Genomic DNA, 16,129 nt, shown 5'->3' on the forward strand with positions numbered 1-16,129 from the left:
CACATATAACATAAAAGAGAGGAAACTTAAAACACACATATTCACGTATACAATTTGCAAATCTCAGAAGCAAACAGAACAGTCTATACAGACCAAAACTCTGATTGCCCAAAGCCAGGCAAGCCCAGGGCTGACCTACACTTCTCCAAACATGGCATATAACAATTTCCAAGCAGTCAGATGTTTTTTCTAAGGAAAATACATCTTGGCTATAATAGATTTTCCTTCAGGACCAATGCTATTTTATGCCTTGGGTGCTTCCAAGGGTCCATTTATTTACCTCTTAACCAAAACTGAGCTGGTGTCGGATGGGAAGGCAGTGGAATAGTCGCTCCTGTGTGCAAGGAGACTTCTGCCTCTCTAGAACTTCCAGAATGTTCTTTCACCACTCACTAAAGAATTACAGATCTGAGTCAGACCCATGGCTCATACCATTTATGGGTGACACAAATTAATATTCTGAGAACATTTCTGATTAAGGAAATGAATATACATTCAGCCCATGGCAAGATCAAATGGCAATGGGGTTGAACAAATGCTACAGAACGTCCCTGGAGAGGATCTAGCCTTGGTATACAAAGAACTGGACATGTCAGTTTACTTCCTACTCTTCTGGAATAATCTCAAAACAAGTGGTGGAGGTCACACGAATTTGGAAAGAGACAGGAAAAGCTCTGCCGAAATGTTGCAGGACGTGAATAAAGAAGAACCCTTATAAACAGAGAGAAAAGGAAAACACAAAGCAAAACCAGTAACACTTTCACCATTACAAACGAAAACTGACAAGTGAAAATCTGTTTCTGAGATGTCTCTAGAATGTCTAGACTACCACTCATCTCCAAAGCCTTTAAGACTTTTCATCCTCAAAGTCAAATAAGGGGGCACCTGGGTGGCTCAGTCATTTCAGCATCCGACTCTTGATCTTCGCTCAGGTTTTGGTCTCAGGGTCCTGAGTTCAAGCCCTACATTGGACTCCACGCTGGGCATGGAGCCTACTATTTAAAAAAAAAAAAAAAAAAAAAGAAGTCCTATAAGAGCCAAATCCCAGACATACAAAATTCTCTTTTTAAGAGAGGCTTCCCCAAACAGAGGAAGGCTAGATCTGTCTTCACTTGCAAGGGATTTAATCACTTTCCAAGTTAGGAAATGCCTTCCTGAGCCCGGGTCTTGGATATGTCTCTGCTGGTCACCTGTATAGACCAGCTAGCACCACACTCCCCCAGAGGAGCAAACACGCCTGGAATGTGGCTGTGCTCTCTAGCAATTTCAGGGAAGAGCTCTAGGACCTTAGAAAAAGACATTTCTTTGTTTTATAAACAACACAAAGGAAGAAGGTACTTTTCTTATTCCCTGTGCTAACTCTCAAATTCATTTGGAATACTCCACTTGGGCCATTTTCAAACCTCAAATAGATTTTACAACAACCTGTTCCTCTTGGTCTTCTTTAGCCTTTGAGAAGTTACTTTAAATGACCATTTAAAATGTTTTAGTTGGATGCTTGATAATTTTAATCTTTCTTGGATGTCTCTCTTTAATGATCTGAGAACCACTGTTAAAATACTCTTAAGAAGGAGAGATACCATCCTGGGTTTATTTTCACTGAGCTTTTGTGACAGTCTTCGGGTTGTTATTCACCAGCTGTCGGTGCACTTTAATCGCACCACGTGGGAACCCTGGCCCACTCGAGTAGGAGGGACGTGGAGGATCCCTGAAGACAAAGAGTAAGGGACTTCCCCGACTCTTCCTCTACCACTCCGCCCAGTAGAACACCTTCCTGTGATGACTGTTTCAAGAGGATGTTTCCAGTTTCCAAACAAATAAATAGGTCGACGACCTCTAGATGGACCACATCACAAGAGTGGACTCAGAGATGAAGCCCTCTTGCCTTCGTCCGGTGTGAGGCTGTCTAACCCCTCAGCCACCGTGCACCAGCAGCCACAAACAGCAGGACTGTTTATTTAATTTAGCCTCTGCATCAACTCTGATGGGAAAGTGGATTCACTAATGTTTTCCCAAATGGAGAATCTCTTTAGATAGAAATCATGGGGTATTTGCTGTCTGGTTGATGGTAAATAACTGCAAAATGGCCTCAGGTCCCTCATCTAGGAAAACTTATGGCCGAGACACAAACTACCAGATGTCACCTAACCCAAGGCTCATGGGTCCTATCTTTATCAATGATTAAAATAAAGGGATTTTTAAACTACTCTCTAAATATAAAAGCACGCCTAAAGCACAATGCATCCATTAGGATTCATGATGGTGAAAATAATCATGTCCATCTCTCGAGACATTGAGGGGATCACAGTGAAAACATGAGCTTGATGAAGCCCCCAGACCCAGTGCTTGGTGCCTAACAGGTACTCAGTAAAAAGTATACAGTAGCTACGCTTGACTGTTTTTAGGGAGTCTTAGACCAGGGCGTGGAAGCAGGGAAGACAGGGAGCAGACACGCTGCAACCCTGTCCCCGCACACACTTACTGCGTCTCAGCCCCGAGCAGCATCTCCACTTTCTCACTCGCATGGTTACTAAGGATGGTCAGAGTGAAGAGGTGGTTGGCCGAGCTCTGTCTTGAATAAAGCATTGTGGAACTGTTCTTCCCTGGAGAGGAATTCAGCTCTTCGTTGTCACAAGATTCCACCAGTAGCTGATCTCTTAAGGAATAATCATTGACGTTGTAACTTTCTTCACTGTGAGGAAAAGGGAAAAGAACATGTCAATAATTCAGTGGATAGGACTGTGACATGGTCAGTTTTCATGTGGCCTTTGGGGAGAAGGTGTTGGTGGGGGAAGGAAGGATAAGGAGAGAATAATTTATTTTAAAATGTGAGCTGGAATCTGAATTTTGTATCTATACAATGATTATGAATCAATATACACTTCCCAAATTAAGCCCGTTAATTACTATTTCTCTGTATTATGCTTAATTCTATCTCAGGTTTTAAAAAGCAATAGTAAACATGCCCTTCAATGGATGAATGGATAAGGAAGATGTAGTCCATATACACTATGGAGTATTATGCCTCCATCAGAAAGGATGAATACCCAACTTTTGTAGCAACATGGACGGGACTGGAGGAGATTATGCTGAGTGAAATAAGTCAAGCAGAGAAAGTCAATTATCATATGGTTTCACTTACTTGTGGAGCATAAGGAATAACACAGAAGACATGGGGAGATGAAGAGAAGTGAGTTGGGGGAAATCAGGGGGGAGATGAAGCTTGAGAGACTGTGGACTCTGAGAAAGAAATGGAGGGTTTTAGAGGGGAGGGGGGCGGGGGGTTAGGAGAGCCTGGTGGTGGGCATTAAGGAAGGAACACTGGGTGTTATATGTAAACAATGAATCTTGGAACATTACATCAAAAACTAATGAGATACTGCACAGTAATTAACATAACACAATAAAAAATAATAATTATAAACGCTCTCGCTTTCATCTTACATTATCCTGGAACTGTTGTCACAAGAGAGACATACACACATAGTGGTAATGCTCAGACAGGTATGCTTCCCCAGTCTTCCCTCTGTCCACAGAATAAAGAGGGACTCCCAAACCTACCCACGCTCTGGGTAACAAGGGCTCACTCCCAGCCTCCAAACTACTAGGCACAGGGCAGAAGGAGAGTGTCAGAGGTCTGCCTGAGCTGTCCTTTTCCCAACACACACAGCCTTACCACCTGCTTCAGAAACCATCAGCACTGATTTCTCTATCCCTGCTTTTGCCCAAGATCCCCAGTAGTCCTCACTCCCTTGGACTCTCATTCCCATAGCACTGCGAACATGCCTGGTCTGGCCCCACCTTCCCTGAGCTCCTCAGCTGGTTTCTGAACCCCTTCTACTGGGTCCTCCGGAAATGGACCTCACGAAAGAAATCCAGCAAGATCTTAACAAATCCTCAGCCTTGTCCTTGAACCCTCCCTTTCTGGCCTTAAGAGAAATTTGGCTGTCCCTGGAAAATGTGGCCTCCCCTGAAGGTTCTCCTGCCAGCTTGCTTCTTGTTGCTGCTGCCAGAAAATGATCACTTCCCCTTCCCAAAAAGTCTTTAGCTTAGAAGCTCATGCTCTCTGGCTCTGCCTCAGAATCAGTCAGGGACACACTCCTTATGAGTCATCGCCCCTTATGAGTTTAGTTGCTGGCTCTGATGTCTCCCCAACACGACTTTCTTGAGTTTCCATGGAGGGGAGCCTTCCATTACTCTGGCTTCTCAGTTCCTTGACTTCCTCTTCACCAACTATCTTATCCTCTGTCCTTCAGCTACCCCACCATTGTCATACCTCTCAGCCCTTGTCACTGCCATCAACCGCAATGTCTCTGTAATCCCAATGTCAATCAACCTCTTCCACCAGCATCTCTCCAATTTCCTTCTTTCTTCTAATCCTCAACCCCAGTCATTCTTTAGCTCTCTGACTCTACCACCTTTCCCCTGTCCTTAAACCCTTCACACCCTCTCATTCATACTTATTAAATTACCCAGCTTGGACCTCTTGTAGTTACAGTATGTAGTTATAACCACTCCGCGCAAACACGCTCACCTCCTTGGCAAATCCCAACCCTGGATAGATCCAACTCTCCCTCTACTCTGCCTGTATGTGTACCCTTGCAGCTGAATGCAGGAGAGCTCTAGAAATAACTGCTGAATAAATGGATGATTACGTTATGTATCCTAATACATTCTAGGAACAAAGCTGACTATTTACCTTAATTAAAAATAATTGCAAATGTATGAACTCAGAAGAACTAAGAGAAAAGGAAACCCCCTGCGCCTAATCAATTACACTAGGAATTTCAGGATAGGCCACTTTGCTCAAGATTTCTTAGAATTTCTCTCATTCAGTGGTGGACATCTGCATGTCGACCCTTTCCTTGTAACTCTCCTTAGACAACTTTAAAAATCTTTACCAAAATTTAGTTTGATGGATACCCCCCTCAAAAAGACAGCAAGCAGTTATCTATAAAAGCAAAATACTACCTTCTGATCAAGTCTAATTTGTTGCTAGGGCAATCTTCTGTATTAACTGAAAGTTCCCATGGCAAAATCATTTCCAATGCTCTCCTAAAACTGCCTACAGACCAAGACACAGCCATAGGCAGGATATATAAAAATAGTTCTCACATCAGAGTAAGGTTTAACAAAGTTCATATGATTTTTACAAAAAGAGAAAGCAGGATACTATACTTTACAAACAAATAAAGTTATATATATATATATCTCCCCACTGAGTTCAGAGTCTGACGTGGACTTGATCCCACGACCCTAAGATCACGACCTGAGCTGAAATCAGGAGTTGGCTGATTAACCAACTGAGTCACTCAGGTTCTCCAGGTTCTATTTTTAACAAGCCATTTTACCAGAAACAAAGCAGTAAATTTTTGGCAGTGCAGGGAAAGTTTATAATGTTGTCTAGATATCTCAAACATCGACTTAACAGCTCAGGACTCAGGATAAACACCAAACCTCAAAACATAAAAGCAAAAAAACTAAAATAAAATCTCAACAACATCAAAACCAAGAGAAAGGGTGAGATAAACGAGGGCTTCACTGTTACCGCGCTCTGTCTGTTCCTCTTAATCTTCTGGTCCAACTCACAAGGTAAACAAGATGGTCGGGTAGGCAAAGACACCCCTTTCCAGTTAAAAATAATTCTGTTTGCTCTGAGAAATCCAAGCATCCTAACGCGTGTGCATGGGTATTCAGGTAGTACCCTAAACAATGACACTGCACAGGTATTCTTCCTATTTCCAAAGAAATAAAAGGCAAAGGAACCATCATGCAAGATGACTCAAGTTCCCCCTATGTGGCAGTCCCCACTAGAATCCAAGACCAAGAGGCCACAGGAAGGCCATGTAAACAGGCATGAATAAACTAGTCCAGTCTTTCTTCTCCTTTTGATTTTCTGAGTTCCTCTTTTCCCCAGTGTTTATATAAATACAAACAATATCTACTAGTGTGTTTCATTAATGCTCTGAATCTTTCTTCTGGGGGCAATTAAGGCCAGAAAAAGTAGAAAAATTAAGAGTGGGTTTTTTTTTTTTTTATTGTTCTCTTAAGCAATGACAATCACAACAGCATTAAGAGCTGAGGTGACTGTATGACCCCATTTCGGCCTGCTGTCCCAGGAAGATGAACTGTGGCCACTTTACAGCTCTGTGAGGAACCCACTTCTGTGCATCCGCACATCTGATTATGACCTAACAGGGAACCTGCCCCACTGTTCGGACTTCTGCATCCAAACAGGACACAGGAAACATGTCTTTGTGGTGGTTTTTTTTTTTTTTTTTTAACGGATTCAACAGCAATTATCCAATATCATTATTTCTTCTAGACATGTAAACTTGTTTATTACACAATAAATAACACAACTTCTTTACTTCTTTTTTAATAGTCTTATATTAGAAAAAAAAACCTTCATTTCATTTAACAGTAGTGAAATAAATTATTTATGCTCACCTTCTACTGTTCAAACCCAACAGGACAAAAACTAAAAAGCAACTCCATCTCGCTAGCATGTCTGTCTTCCCCCACACATCCAGGCTCACACACTCAACCTCCTGAAAGTTCAAAATAACCATATTTTCTCCTCTCAGAATCTGCTAAACACTGGATGAAATTCATTCTGCTCATGTCCATCAGTGCCTTACTTGCTCATGCTGCTACCAAAAGGATAACTCTGGGTTAAAATATGTGCCTCAGCAGGAGGAAGAGGGGCGAATCCACAGGCAGAGGCAGCAACTGACAAACTAGTGCTCCACTCGGCTTCCTCCCCCACGCCCAGGATAACACAGCCTCAGTGGGGCTGGGAAAGATACCCCTTTCCGGAGGGAAGTTGATGCTAATCAGACTTCCCCGTGTTTGTCTCTATCATTTAACAAACATATGGTTTACATAGTCTCCGAAACAATTTGGACCATGTAATTAGGAAGTTAAATTGCTCAGAAAAAGGCAAATGGAAAAACCACCTTTCCTTGCATGGAGAAGTTTATACGTGGACTTCCTCCAATTGTCTGATAGGAGCTGCAAGTTCGCCAGCTGCACGTGGAGGCCCGTCTGCTCTGCGCGGGCAGCGGCCCCTATCAGGTGCAGCCATCAAATCTATAGAAGTCTCTAGCTCTGTGGTGTAAACAACGATCCGATTCCCTGTTGAAACCTACCTAAAGTTCTAGTAACCTCTGCTGAGATTCTTGTCTTGTCTTTTTCTTTGAACGGAGACAGAGAACGATCTGTAGACAACAGGATGTGGTGGTAAACACACACCTCAACTCTTCTCCCTCGGGAAGGCATTCTTTGGTTAGGCACCTTAGACAGTGTGTGGTCCTACTCTACGCTACCTCGCCGCGTGCGTTAGAACACCATATACCTTACTGTGAATACTGGCCTTCTTAAAAAGATTATTATGGATCACTTTGAACTTTCTCACCCATCAGTTTCTCTAAAGGGTGAAATTTTTCATAATGGGCCGATATTCATTACTTTTCAATCAGGACAGCATGTGACAACAGCGGACAACATGCCCTCATTTTTAAAACACCACAAGCACATATATCCACGTGCGTTAGCGAGCGTAGGATGCCAGACACCAACCTCAGTGTGGGACTTGCTCTGGGGAGGAGGAGGAGGACGGAGAGGGGATGCTCCACTGTAAATGCGTCTGTAATTCTACCTCAGGTTTTTCTGTTTAGAGAGGAGTGCTCTGATAACAATATGGCAAAAAGTATCGCTTCAATCTAGATGATAGGTACGTCAGTGTTTGATAATTTTCTGTACATCTGAAATACTTTCTAAGCCCAGCTTGTAAACAAAAACTTAATAATAAATGCTTGATATATTAATAAATTAATAACAAGTAATAAAATAAATACTAATGAATAATTATATATTATATATTAATAATAAATAATAAAATAAATGAATGTGTGAGGGTACAGTTAAAGTGACTATTGCATGATGGAATTTTTTTTGCCCTACAGACAACTGATTATTGGCAGATGACATCATTGCCTAAAAAGATACTGCAAAATGAGAGTGGGGAAAAAAAAAAGTTTTCCTGTGTATGAATGATAGTCACTTAGAAAATGTAATAGAAGAAGTCATCTTATTTATAATAGCCACAAGACCCATAAAATGTTTGGGATTAAACCTAACAGTTTCTGCTATATGAAAACAGCCTCCAGACACTTCCTTCAGAAGAAGGCCCAAATGGATAAGAAAGTCTGATATTAGAGAGGTATCAATTCTTCCTAAATCAAAATATAATTTTATCACAATCCCAATGAAGTACACACAGCATTTCTGGGTGAAGCTGATTCTAAACCATACAAAAAATAAACATGTAAGCCCAGTCAGAAGGATTATGAAAAAGAATGAGAGTGATCCAGCCCTAGGACACATCAAAAGCATACTGTAAAACTACAATAATTCAAAGACTGGGCCTGGGCCAGTAGTTGACAGATGGATTAGTGAAACAGAATAGTGGGTTCACAAATTGACCCAAACACATTTCGGAATTTAGGACATAGTATAGGTGACATTTCAGATCTATGGGGAATTATTAGGTTAGTCACCAAATAATACTGAAACATTTGAAAAATAAAAAAAAGTTTGGATCCCCATCTCATTCAGTAACCAGGATATTTCCTTGGACCCAAGCTCAGGGTACATTAAGAGTCAAGGAAGCAACAGAGCACAGACCCATCAGGGCCTGCCTTGTGCCTGGGGGAGGTGCTTTTAAACATGCAAATACCTTCGGGAAAGTTTCCATCTTAAACCTTTTTAGCAAATGTTTTACTTTAAGTACATAATAAGGGTGACCAGGAACAAGAATTAGGCTAGTTGACCAAGATGGAGCGAGACCTTGGAAAGGAAAGATGGGAGTGGGGGGGAATGTGGTGAGAAGGGTTGGATTGTGAAGGCTTGCTTTCCCACAACCCACTGCTCCCCAGCCCTAACTGTGAGTCGTCTCACATTTGACCATTTGACCATGGCGTCGTTCTGGAATTTTCTTTTATAGCTAAAATCTGACAGGTGGAAACCCAACCAGCACCTGCAATTCTTCTTCTCATAAGAGTTAAATTTAGAGGGATGCCCGGGTGGCTCAGTCAGTTAAGCGGCTGCCTTCGGCTCGGGTCATGATCCCAGCATCCTTGGATCGAGTCCCACATGGGGCTCCTTGCTTGGCGGGGAGCCTGCTTCTCCCTCTGCCTCCGCTGCCACTCTGCCTGCCTGTGCTCGCTCGCTCTCTTTCTCTCTCTCTCTCTCTCTCTGGCAAATAAATAAATAAAATCTTTAAAAAAAAAAAAAGAGTTAAATTTAGAAGAAAAGATGCTATCAAGAATTGTCCAAACCAACATGCTTTTCTGCATATATCAAAATAGTGATGTGTATTCATTTAACATACTCTCAGGTTCCCTGCTCTGAAAAACACTTACTTGGCCCGTGCCAAGATGTATGTCTTCTGAGCTAGCAGTTGCCTGCGTTTTTTGTTTTCTCAGACTCTGTCCCTATGCGCTGAAGGAATTGCTCCCCAAGGCCATCGTGGCCCAGCACCCCACCAAATCCAATGACCTGAATTTCATTCCTTAACATCTACAAAATTTGATTATGTCGAGCACCTGCGACAGCCTGAAACTCTATCTTCCTCTTCTAATGTCTCTGTGACATTTCTAAGTCATCCTCCATCCTAAGTCACTCTCCAAGACCCTCTCCTAGTCCCCTGCTTTTCCCGCAGGGATTCATAATGGCTCCACCATTCTCCCAGTGTGCTGATTCACACGATCTGAGGAGGTTTTTATAAGATCAAAGGAGATTCCTCCTACTTTCCTTCAAGACACGTGTAAGAATTCTTCCTGGGCAGATCTTAATTTGTTTCTCTTCCCCTTCTGAAAACACGATTTCTAAATCCCCATATTTGATCTTGTGCTTATTAACGAGAATAAAGATTACCCTAGGGACAAAGACTATTGGTCTATACTGAAACTTATTTTGAGTGAAGACGGATGTTGATTTCAGTTTTAAAGCTTGGTTTTAGAATAACACAAACAAGTTTTTTTTTATTTTTGTTTCTTATATGGAATGCTTCATGAATTTGCGTGTCATCCTTGCGTAGGGGCCATGCTAATCTCCTCTGTATCATTCCAATTTCAGTTTATGTGCCACCGAAGCAAGCACTAGAATGATACAAACAAGTTTTGATTGAAGTGCTGTACAAGTTTCAACTAATGAATTACAGTATAATAGGTAGGAGTTGAAACTTGGTTTAGAATGTCTGGTAAGAATCTCAATTCTATCACTTACTCACTGTGATCTTCAAGTTACTGACCCTCTCTGTGTTTTCTCATCTGTAAAATGGGAACAATATACTAATCTCCTTAGATTGTTGTAAGGATTAAGAGAGATAATATATTTAATATCTTACTGCACATAAAGCTCTTAGAATCATGTCTGGCTCACAACCAGTGAACGTTAGCTATTATTTTTAATTTTCCTGACAGATCACGCATTTTAATTGCCTGACATTTTGTTAAAAGCTTGATAATTACAGGCACTTTGCAAACGGGCAAGTAGACTAAGGATGATTTGAACTAAACACCTGGGTCAAGAAATCCATCGTGTGGCAGCACTCCCAGCAAAACAAGGCACGATATTTATCCAGAAGATGATTTCAAAAAGACTTACTTGCTCAGTTCCGCAAAAATTATTCTGAAGACTAACAAACATGTTGCAGGCTTCCTATTTCATTGTCATCATATAACAAATAGTTATAAGGACCGTGTTTGTTGGTAAGATAAGGATCTGATGTGAATCACCATCCCCCCAAAATATGGCTAGTTACCCATCACAGGGACTAGAGGCCTCCTTCCCCTCCCCACAGAGCTCCAGATTCCACACTCCAGGACCCTGAGCGCCCACAGGATGCCCTGAACCTGTGGTCTTCAAAAAGGAGAGATGGGCAGGGCTGAGAGGTTGTTAGCACCTTACTCAAGCTTTCTCGCTGACATAACCAGAACCAGAAACAAGCTCTGAAGGACTGGTAGGCAGCTTCTTAAGTTGGTAACAGGGTGACTATAAATAACTAAGTAATCCTCACATTCAAGTTTCCTTCCACTGACTTCTATGAATGAAAGGAAAAAATACACACTGAATTCACTTTCTTCAGCCACAAAGTTATCCTATCTCTAATCAGTCGTAAGGGATGTTGCTAGAGAACCGCTACTACAAAATGGTACAAGCGATTCACATCAACTTATAAAAGAATAAAAATAGATCAATGGTTATTGCTCATTCACTTGTCATCTGATATGGATGGAGAGGGAGAGGCATTGGATTAAACACATTTGTTCCTAAGATCACATAGCAGGAGCCATAAATCAGGTCTGACCACAGAGTGCCCTATAACTTTCAGAAGTGAAACACTGGCTAAAGGTATCAAACCATTTTTTTTTTAATTATAAAATAATCTAGAAGCAGAAGGGCAGTAACTTGATTTGTGCCAAGATCTTTAGAGAGAGAGAGAGAGAGGATACTGGGAATAATAATGATACTCAGCATGTTTCAGCCACTGAGCAGGGACTGTCCATTGCTTTAAGAGCTTTTTTTTTTTTCTTTTTAAAGCTTTTATTTATTCAACAGAGAGAGACAGTGAAAGGGAACACAGCAGGGGGAGTGGGAGAGGGAGAAGCAGGCTTCCCACTGAGCAGGGAGCCCGATGTGGGGCTCAATTCCAGGACCCTGGGTTTATGATCTGAGTCGAAGGCAGACATTTAATGACTGTGCCACCCAAGCGCCCCTGTCTTAAGAGCTTTACATGCATTATCTTATTTAACTCTCACAGAAATTCCATGAAGAAGATGAACTGTTAAACCCATTTTGCAGATGAGGATACTGAGGCTCTAAAAGATTAACAGTAACTTGCCCAAGATCACATGGCCAGGATTTGAGCCCAGGTCTACCTGATCCCAGACATGGATTTCTTGCTTCTTGGTCACCACAGCTTTTAGCATTGAATAGCAATGTCAACTCTTCCTATGGGCTAGAGGAACTGATACCCAAACTATTCATGACATTAGAGGAATCAACGGTATGTGGGGCAGCCAGAGAAAAAGAAGATAAAAAGAAAAGAAACAGGGCTCCCATACCTCTCCTATTCTATCTCACTATCCTGAATTTAGAACCCGGTACCACAAGTGATCAGAAATAACCAAGGTTTATGTTCCGGGAATACAAGTGCTTTGAGTAAGAGAATCTTATGGCCTTTTCAAGATTCTCTTAAAATTAATCTCCAGGGAAGAAGTTTACCCTGTGGAGGAAGAGACAATGTCAGGTGACTTCAACTTTCTATGGTAGGAAAGCCTTCAAAATAGAAAAACTCAAAATGGGGTCAAGGCACTCCATGACCCTTTCCAGGGAGTTTGTGCAGCTGTAAGCCACTGGGCATTCAAACTCCTTGGGGAAACTCAAGTTCTAACTTAAGTCCCTGAACTTATGATAATGATCTGGTAGTAATTTTTATAGATAATCCTTTATTAAAACCATGAGGATTTGTCATGTGTCTTAGAGTCCAAATTATGTCAATATATAGAAGATTTATGTAACAAGGAATCAGAAAGTACAAATCCACGGCCTTAAATGTCTTCAGGAAGGAAATGTCATGAAAAGGAAACTCTTCCCTACATTTTGACGCTAGATTATCAAAAGGCAGAGGAAAGATCACAAGTACAATTTGGTACTGGTTCTAATTTTCTCCTAGATCAGTAAAGGTGTTTATCAAAACAAACAAAGAAATATACCAAGTGTCTAGGTTATTTTTCCCAATGGTGTTACAGGATGGCAGAAAAGTGAAAATAGTCTAGAAAAATGAAGTTAAAAAAGAACAAGCATAGGGACACCTGGGTGGCTCAGTCAGTTAAGCATCTGTCTTTGGCTCAGGTCATGAATGATCCCAGGGTCCTGGAACCGAGTCCTGCATCGGGCTCCCTGCTCAGCGGGAAGCCTGCTTTTCTCTCTCCCTCTGCCAGCTGCTCCCCCTGCTTGTGTTCCCTCTCTCTCTCTCTGACAGACAAACAACTAAAATCTTTAAAAAGAATAGGCATCAAGAAATTGTTCTGAGAGGGGCTGTGGAGTCAGAAACTCAGATTAGAATCCTGGCTTTGCTGAGAGCCGCTCCCTCTCTCTGCCTCAGGGTCCTCGGCCATAAAATGGAAATAGTACTAATCTAGGTTGTTTTGACAACTCAGTGTTATGTTCCCTATGCACTTGGAGCACTGCTACTGGTATACTGTTAATGCTCCATAATACAGGTTCTTATCATCACGATCACTCTTACTATCACTACTCCTCTAACTGCAGGAAATACCTGAAAACACCATGGTCACATTGTTTGTGGGTGGAGAATTCAAGAGAAGAATGAAAAAAATCAGAACGTGATACATTTACTGTTACAGACAAGACTAGACTGGACTTCTGCATTCTCTCAGTATGATGCCCAATGCCCTCTCCCCACCCCCCATCAGGCCCATGGATCCCCGCGCTCTGAACGTGCTGAAGGACACATCTCGGCCTATGGGAACAAAAAAGCACTACCGACAAGACACTCACATGAACCACAGCCGGATAAGCAGCAACAGCCAAACAGAAGTGGGTTCTAGATCTCCAATCACTTCCGGCTTCTTTGACTTGAAGGCCACACTCCCTTCCCCGTGGTTATCCTAAAGGCAAGCCTGAGTTCTTTTACAGCATTCTTTAGGCTTCCCAAACTCCTTGTATGTTAATTAGTGTCCCATGGAAAAGATGATTTCCACGTTGTGGCTGGAACTGTCTGATCTAATCAGCTGTCAGCCTCCCCTGCTTCTCAATTACCACGTCCCACTGTGTCCAACCCTAGGGGACGCATCCTAGCTGAACTGAAACAGTCATGGCTCTCCCGTTCACCTTTGTCCTATGCCAGCATTCCCAGCCTCCTGTCTAATAAGTCTTGGGACCCATGACTGAACTATGAGACATAAGAAGTCTTCAGGGAATTGTCTGGGGAAGGTTTTCCTCTGCTGATAAAAAAAAAAAAAAAAAGAAATCGGGACACCTGGGTGGCTCAGTTGGTTAAGCAGCTGCCTTCAGCTCAGGTCATGATCCCAGCATCCTGGGATCGAGTCCCACATCAGGCTCCTTGCTCAGCAGGGCTTGCCTCTGCCTCTGCCTGCCATTCTGTCTGCCTGTGTTCATGCTCTCTCTCTCTCTGACAAATAAATTAAAAAAAAAAAAAAAAAAAAAGAAAGCCTCTTGAGTAAAGAGCCCCCCCGGTCAGCCTCTATTTCTAAGCCTTGCCTCCCTCCTATGTCTTTGAACAAAATCATGAGGCTTGGACCTGCAGAAGCCATCTGCGACTGTGAAGGTATCTGCCTGGGGGCAAAAAGTGGAGAGAGCATGGTACAGCTGAAGAACGGACAAGGGCTGAGTTACTTGTGACCACGGAGCCCAGACTGCCCCACTTTGCCACATGTTGCAGAGGGAAGGAACTATCTAGAGGATCTGAACCACTGTTATTTGAGAATTGTTGCACACAGCCAAAAGCTTTCCTAAGTGATCCAACAGTGAATCTCCCAAAGAGAAATGGAGATGGAGGGTTTCCCAAGGTCACCTGACTTGCTGTGTGTGTGTCTGTGTGTGTGTGTGTGTGATGATTCACCAGTTTTATTACCTTAAACCCTTTAGTATGATAACACTTTTCCTTTCAGCTCAAACATTAGTTGATATGATAGGACAAAAGAAAAGCAGTACTAAAAACACTTCCTCTGTAGGGCACACTTTTGCAAACATAGTCCTAAATGTTTTTGAATTGAGGTTATAAGGTAAAATCCCAGAGATATGATAAGCCACATGATAAACAGAGGTCCAGATTTGTTTTTGTCAAAATTAATCAAAAATTAATATCTAAGGGAGCAGAATACAAAAATCACATCCTTTAAAAATAAAGGAGAATTCATGGGTGCCTGGGTGGCTCAGTGGGTTAAGCCTCTGCCTTCAGCTCAGGTCATGATCTCAGGATCCTGGGGATCAAGCCCTGCATCGGGCTCTCTGCTCTGCAGGGAGCCTGCTTTCCCCAGCCTCTCTGCCTACTTGTGATCTCTGTCAAATAAATAAATAAAATCCATTTAGAAAATAAAATAAAGATAAAAATAAAGAAGAATTCAAAGTAATTTTAGTTTGGGAGTAGAATGAGGGGGACCTGCCCCTGGAATAATGCATTCACTCCAACTGTTTATATTTCCACAATTAGTTCAAATTTAACAGACATTTATAAATGATCATTATGGGCCTGGTCACTGGGCTACCCACTAAGTATACAAAGGTCAGCAAGACAGACGTGAACACATAATAACACAAATGTTATGGCTAGAGATAGTACAGGGTTTTATGGGACCATAAAGCAACAGAAATGAATCCACTACCAAGGACTGGATAAGAACTCCCAGTGGGTGTGACAATTCATCTAGACCTCAAGACCTCAAGAATAAAAAAGGACTTTGCCTAGAAAAGGCTTGGGTGGAGTGGATCAGTGAGGAGGGAGAGAAGTCGGGCAAAGAAAGTTGTGCCGGGTCCTGGTGGCTAGAAATGTAGTGGAGTATGTCTAAGAACAAGGGAGGACCACAGAAGGGCCATTTGCAAGAGATGGACTGAGTAGATGTGTCCTTTAAAAAGCATACTTTTACATTCTTCCGTAGAATGTCAAGTGGATGGGGGGATGGTGGCGTTCCAGTTAGATGTCTCATAGGTGAATTCAAGGTGTCTCCACAAGGGCACTGGCAATAGGAGAGGAGAGAAGCCATTACATGGGCTGCTTAAGAGATAAGTGATTGGCTGGACAGGGGAATGCGATGAGGATACGGAGCCAAAGTCATCTTCTGGGTTAATTGTGGAGCAACTGGAGGCAGGGAGTGGCTTTAACAAAGGAGGAGAGACCCTGGAGAAGGAAAAGGTCTGAAGGAGAAGATATAGATAAAGGTAAACTATGAGTCCTCCAAACGGAGGTGTTGGAGTCACATGACCAAGACGACATTCCAAAATTATGTAAAATGGCATCAGTCAATGTTAAAATTAAAAAAAAAAAAAAAGGTGTGTTCTACAACTGGCTTCAGACATC

General features: G+C 42.2%; 1 protein-coding gene and 1 non-coding gene across 4 annotated transcripts in view; both read right to left on the reverse strand.

The window, feature by feature from the left end:
- The window catches only part of ARHGEF26 (Rho guanine nucleotide exchange factor 26), a 122,903-nt gene that overhangs the window by 13,789 nt on the left and 92,985 nt on the right, over positions 1–16,129 (reverse strand). For all 3 annotated transcript variants that reach the window (XM_059391712.1, XM_059391711.1, XM_059391710.1), the window contains one exon: positions 2,483–2,692. In XM_059391712.1, the coding sequence (XP_059247695.1) occupies positions 2,483–2,692 (210 nt within the window). The remainder of the gene's footprint in view (positions 1–2,482; positions 2,693–16,129) is intronic.
- On the reverse strand, positions 10,058–10,164 carry LOC132012667 (U6 spliceosomal RNA). Its single transcript, XR_009402671.1, has one exon. It is a non-coding gene; the product is annotated as a U6 spliceosomal RNA (small nuclear RNA).

This window comes from Mustela nigripes, chromosome 2 (assembly GCF_022355385.1).
Source record: "Mustela nigripes isolate SB6536 chromosome 2, MUSNIG.SB6536, whole genome shotgun sequence".
Taxonomy (NCBI): Eukaryota; Metazoa; Chordata; class Mammalia; order Carnivora; family Mustelidae; genus Mustela; species Mustela nigripes.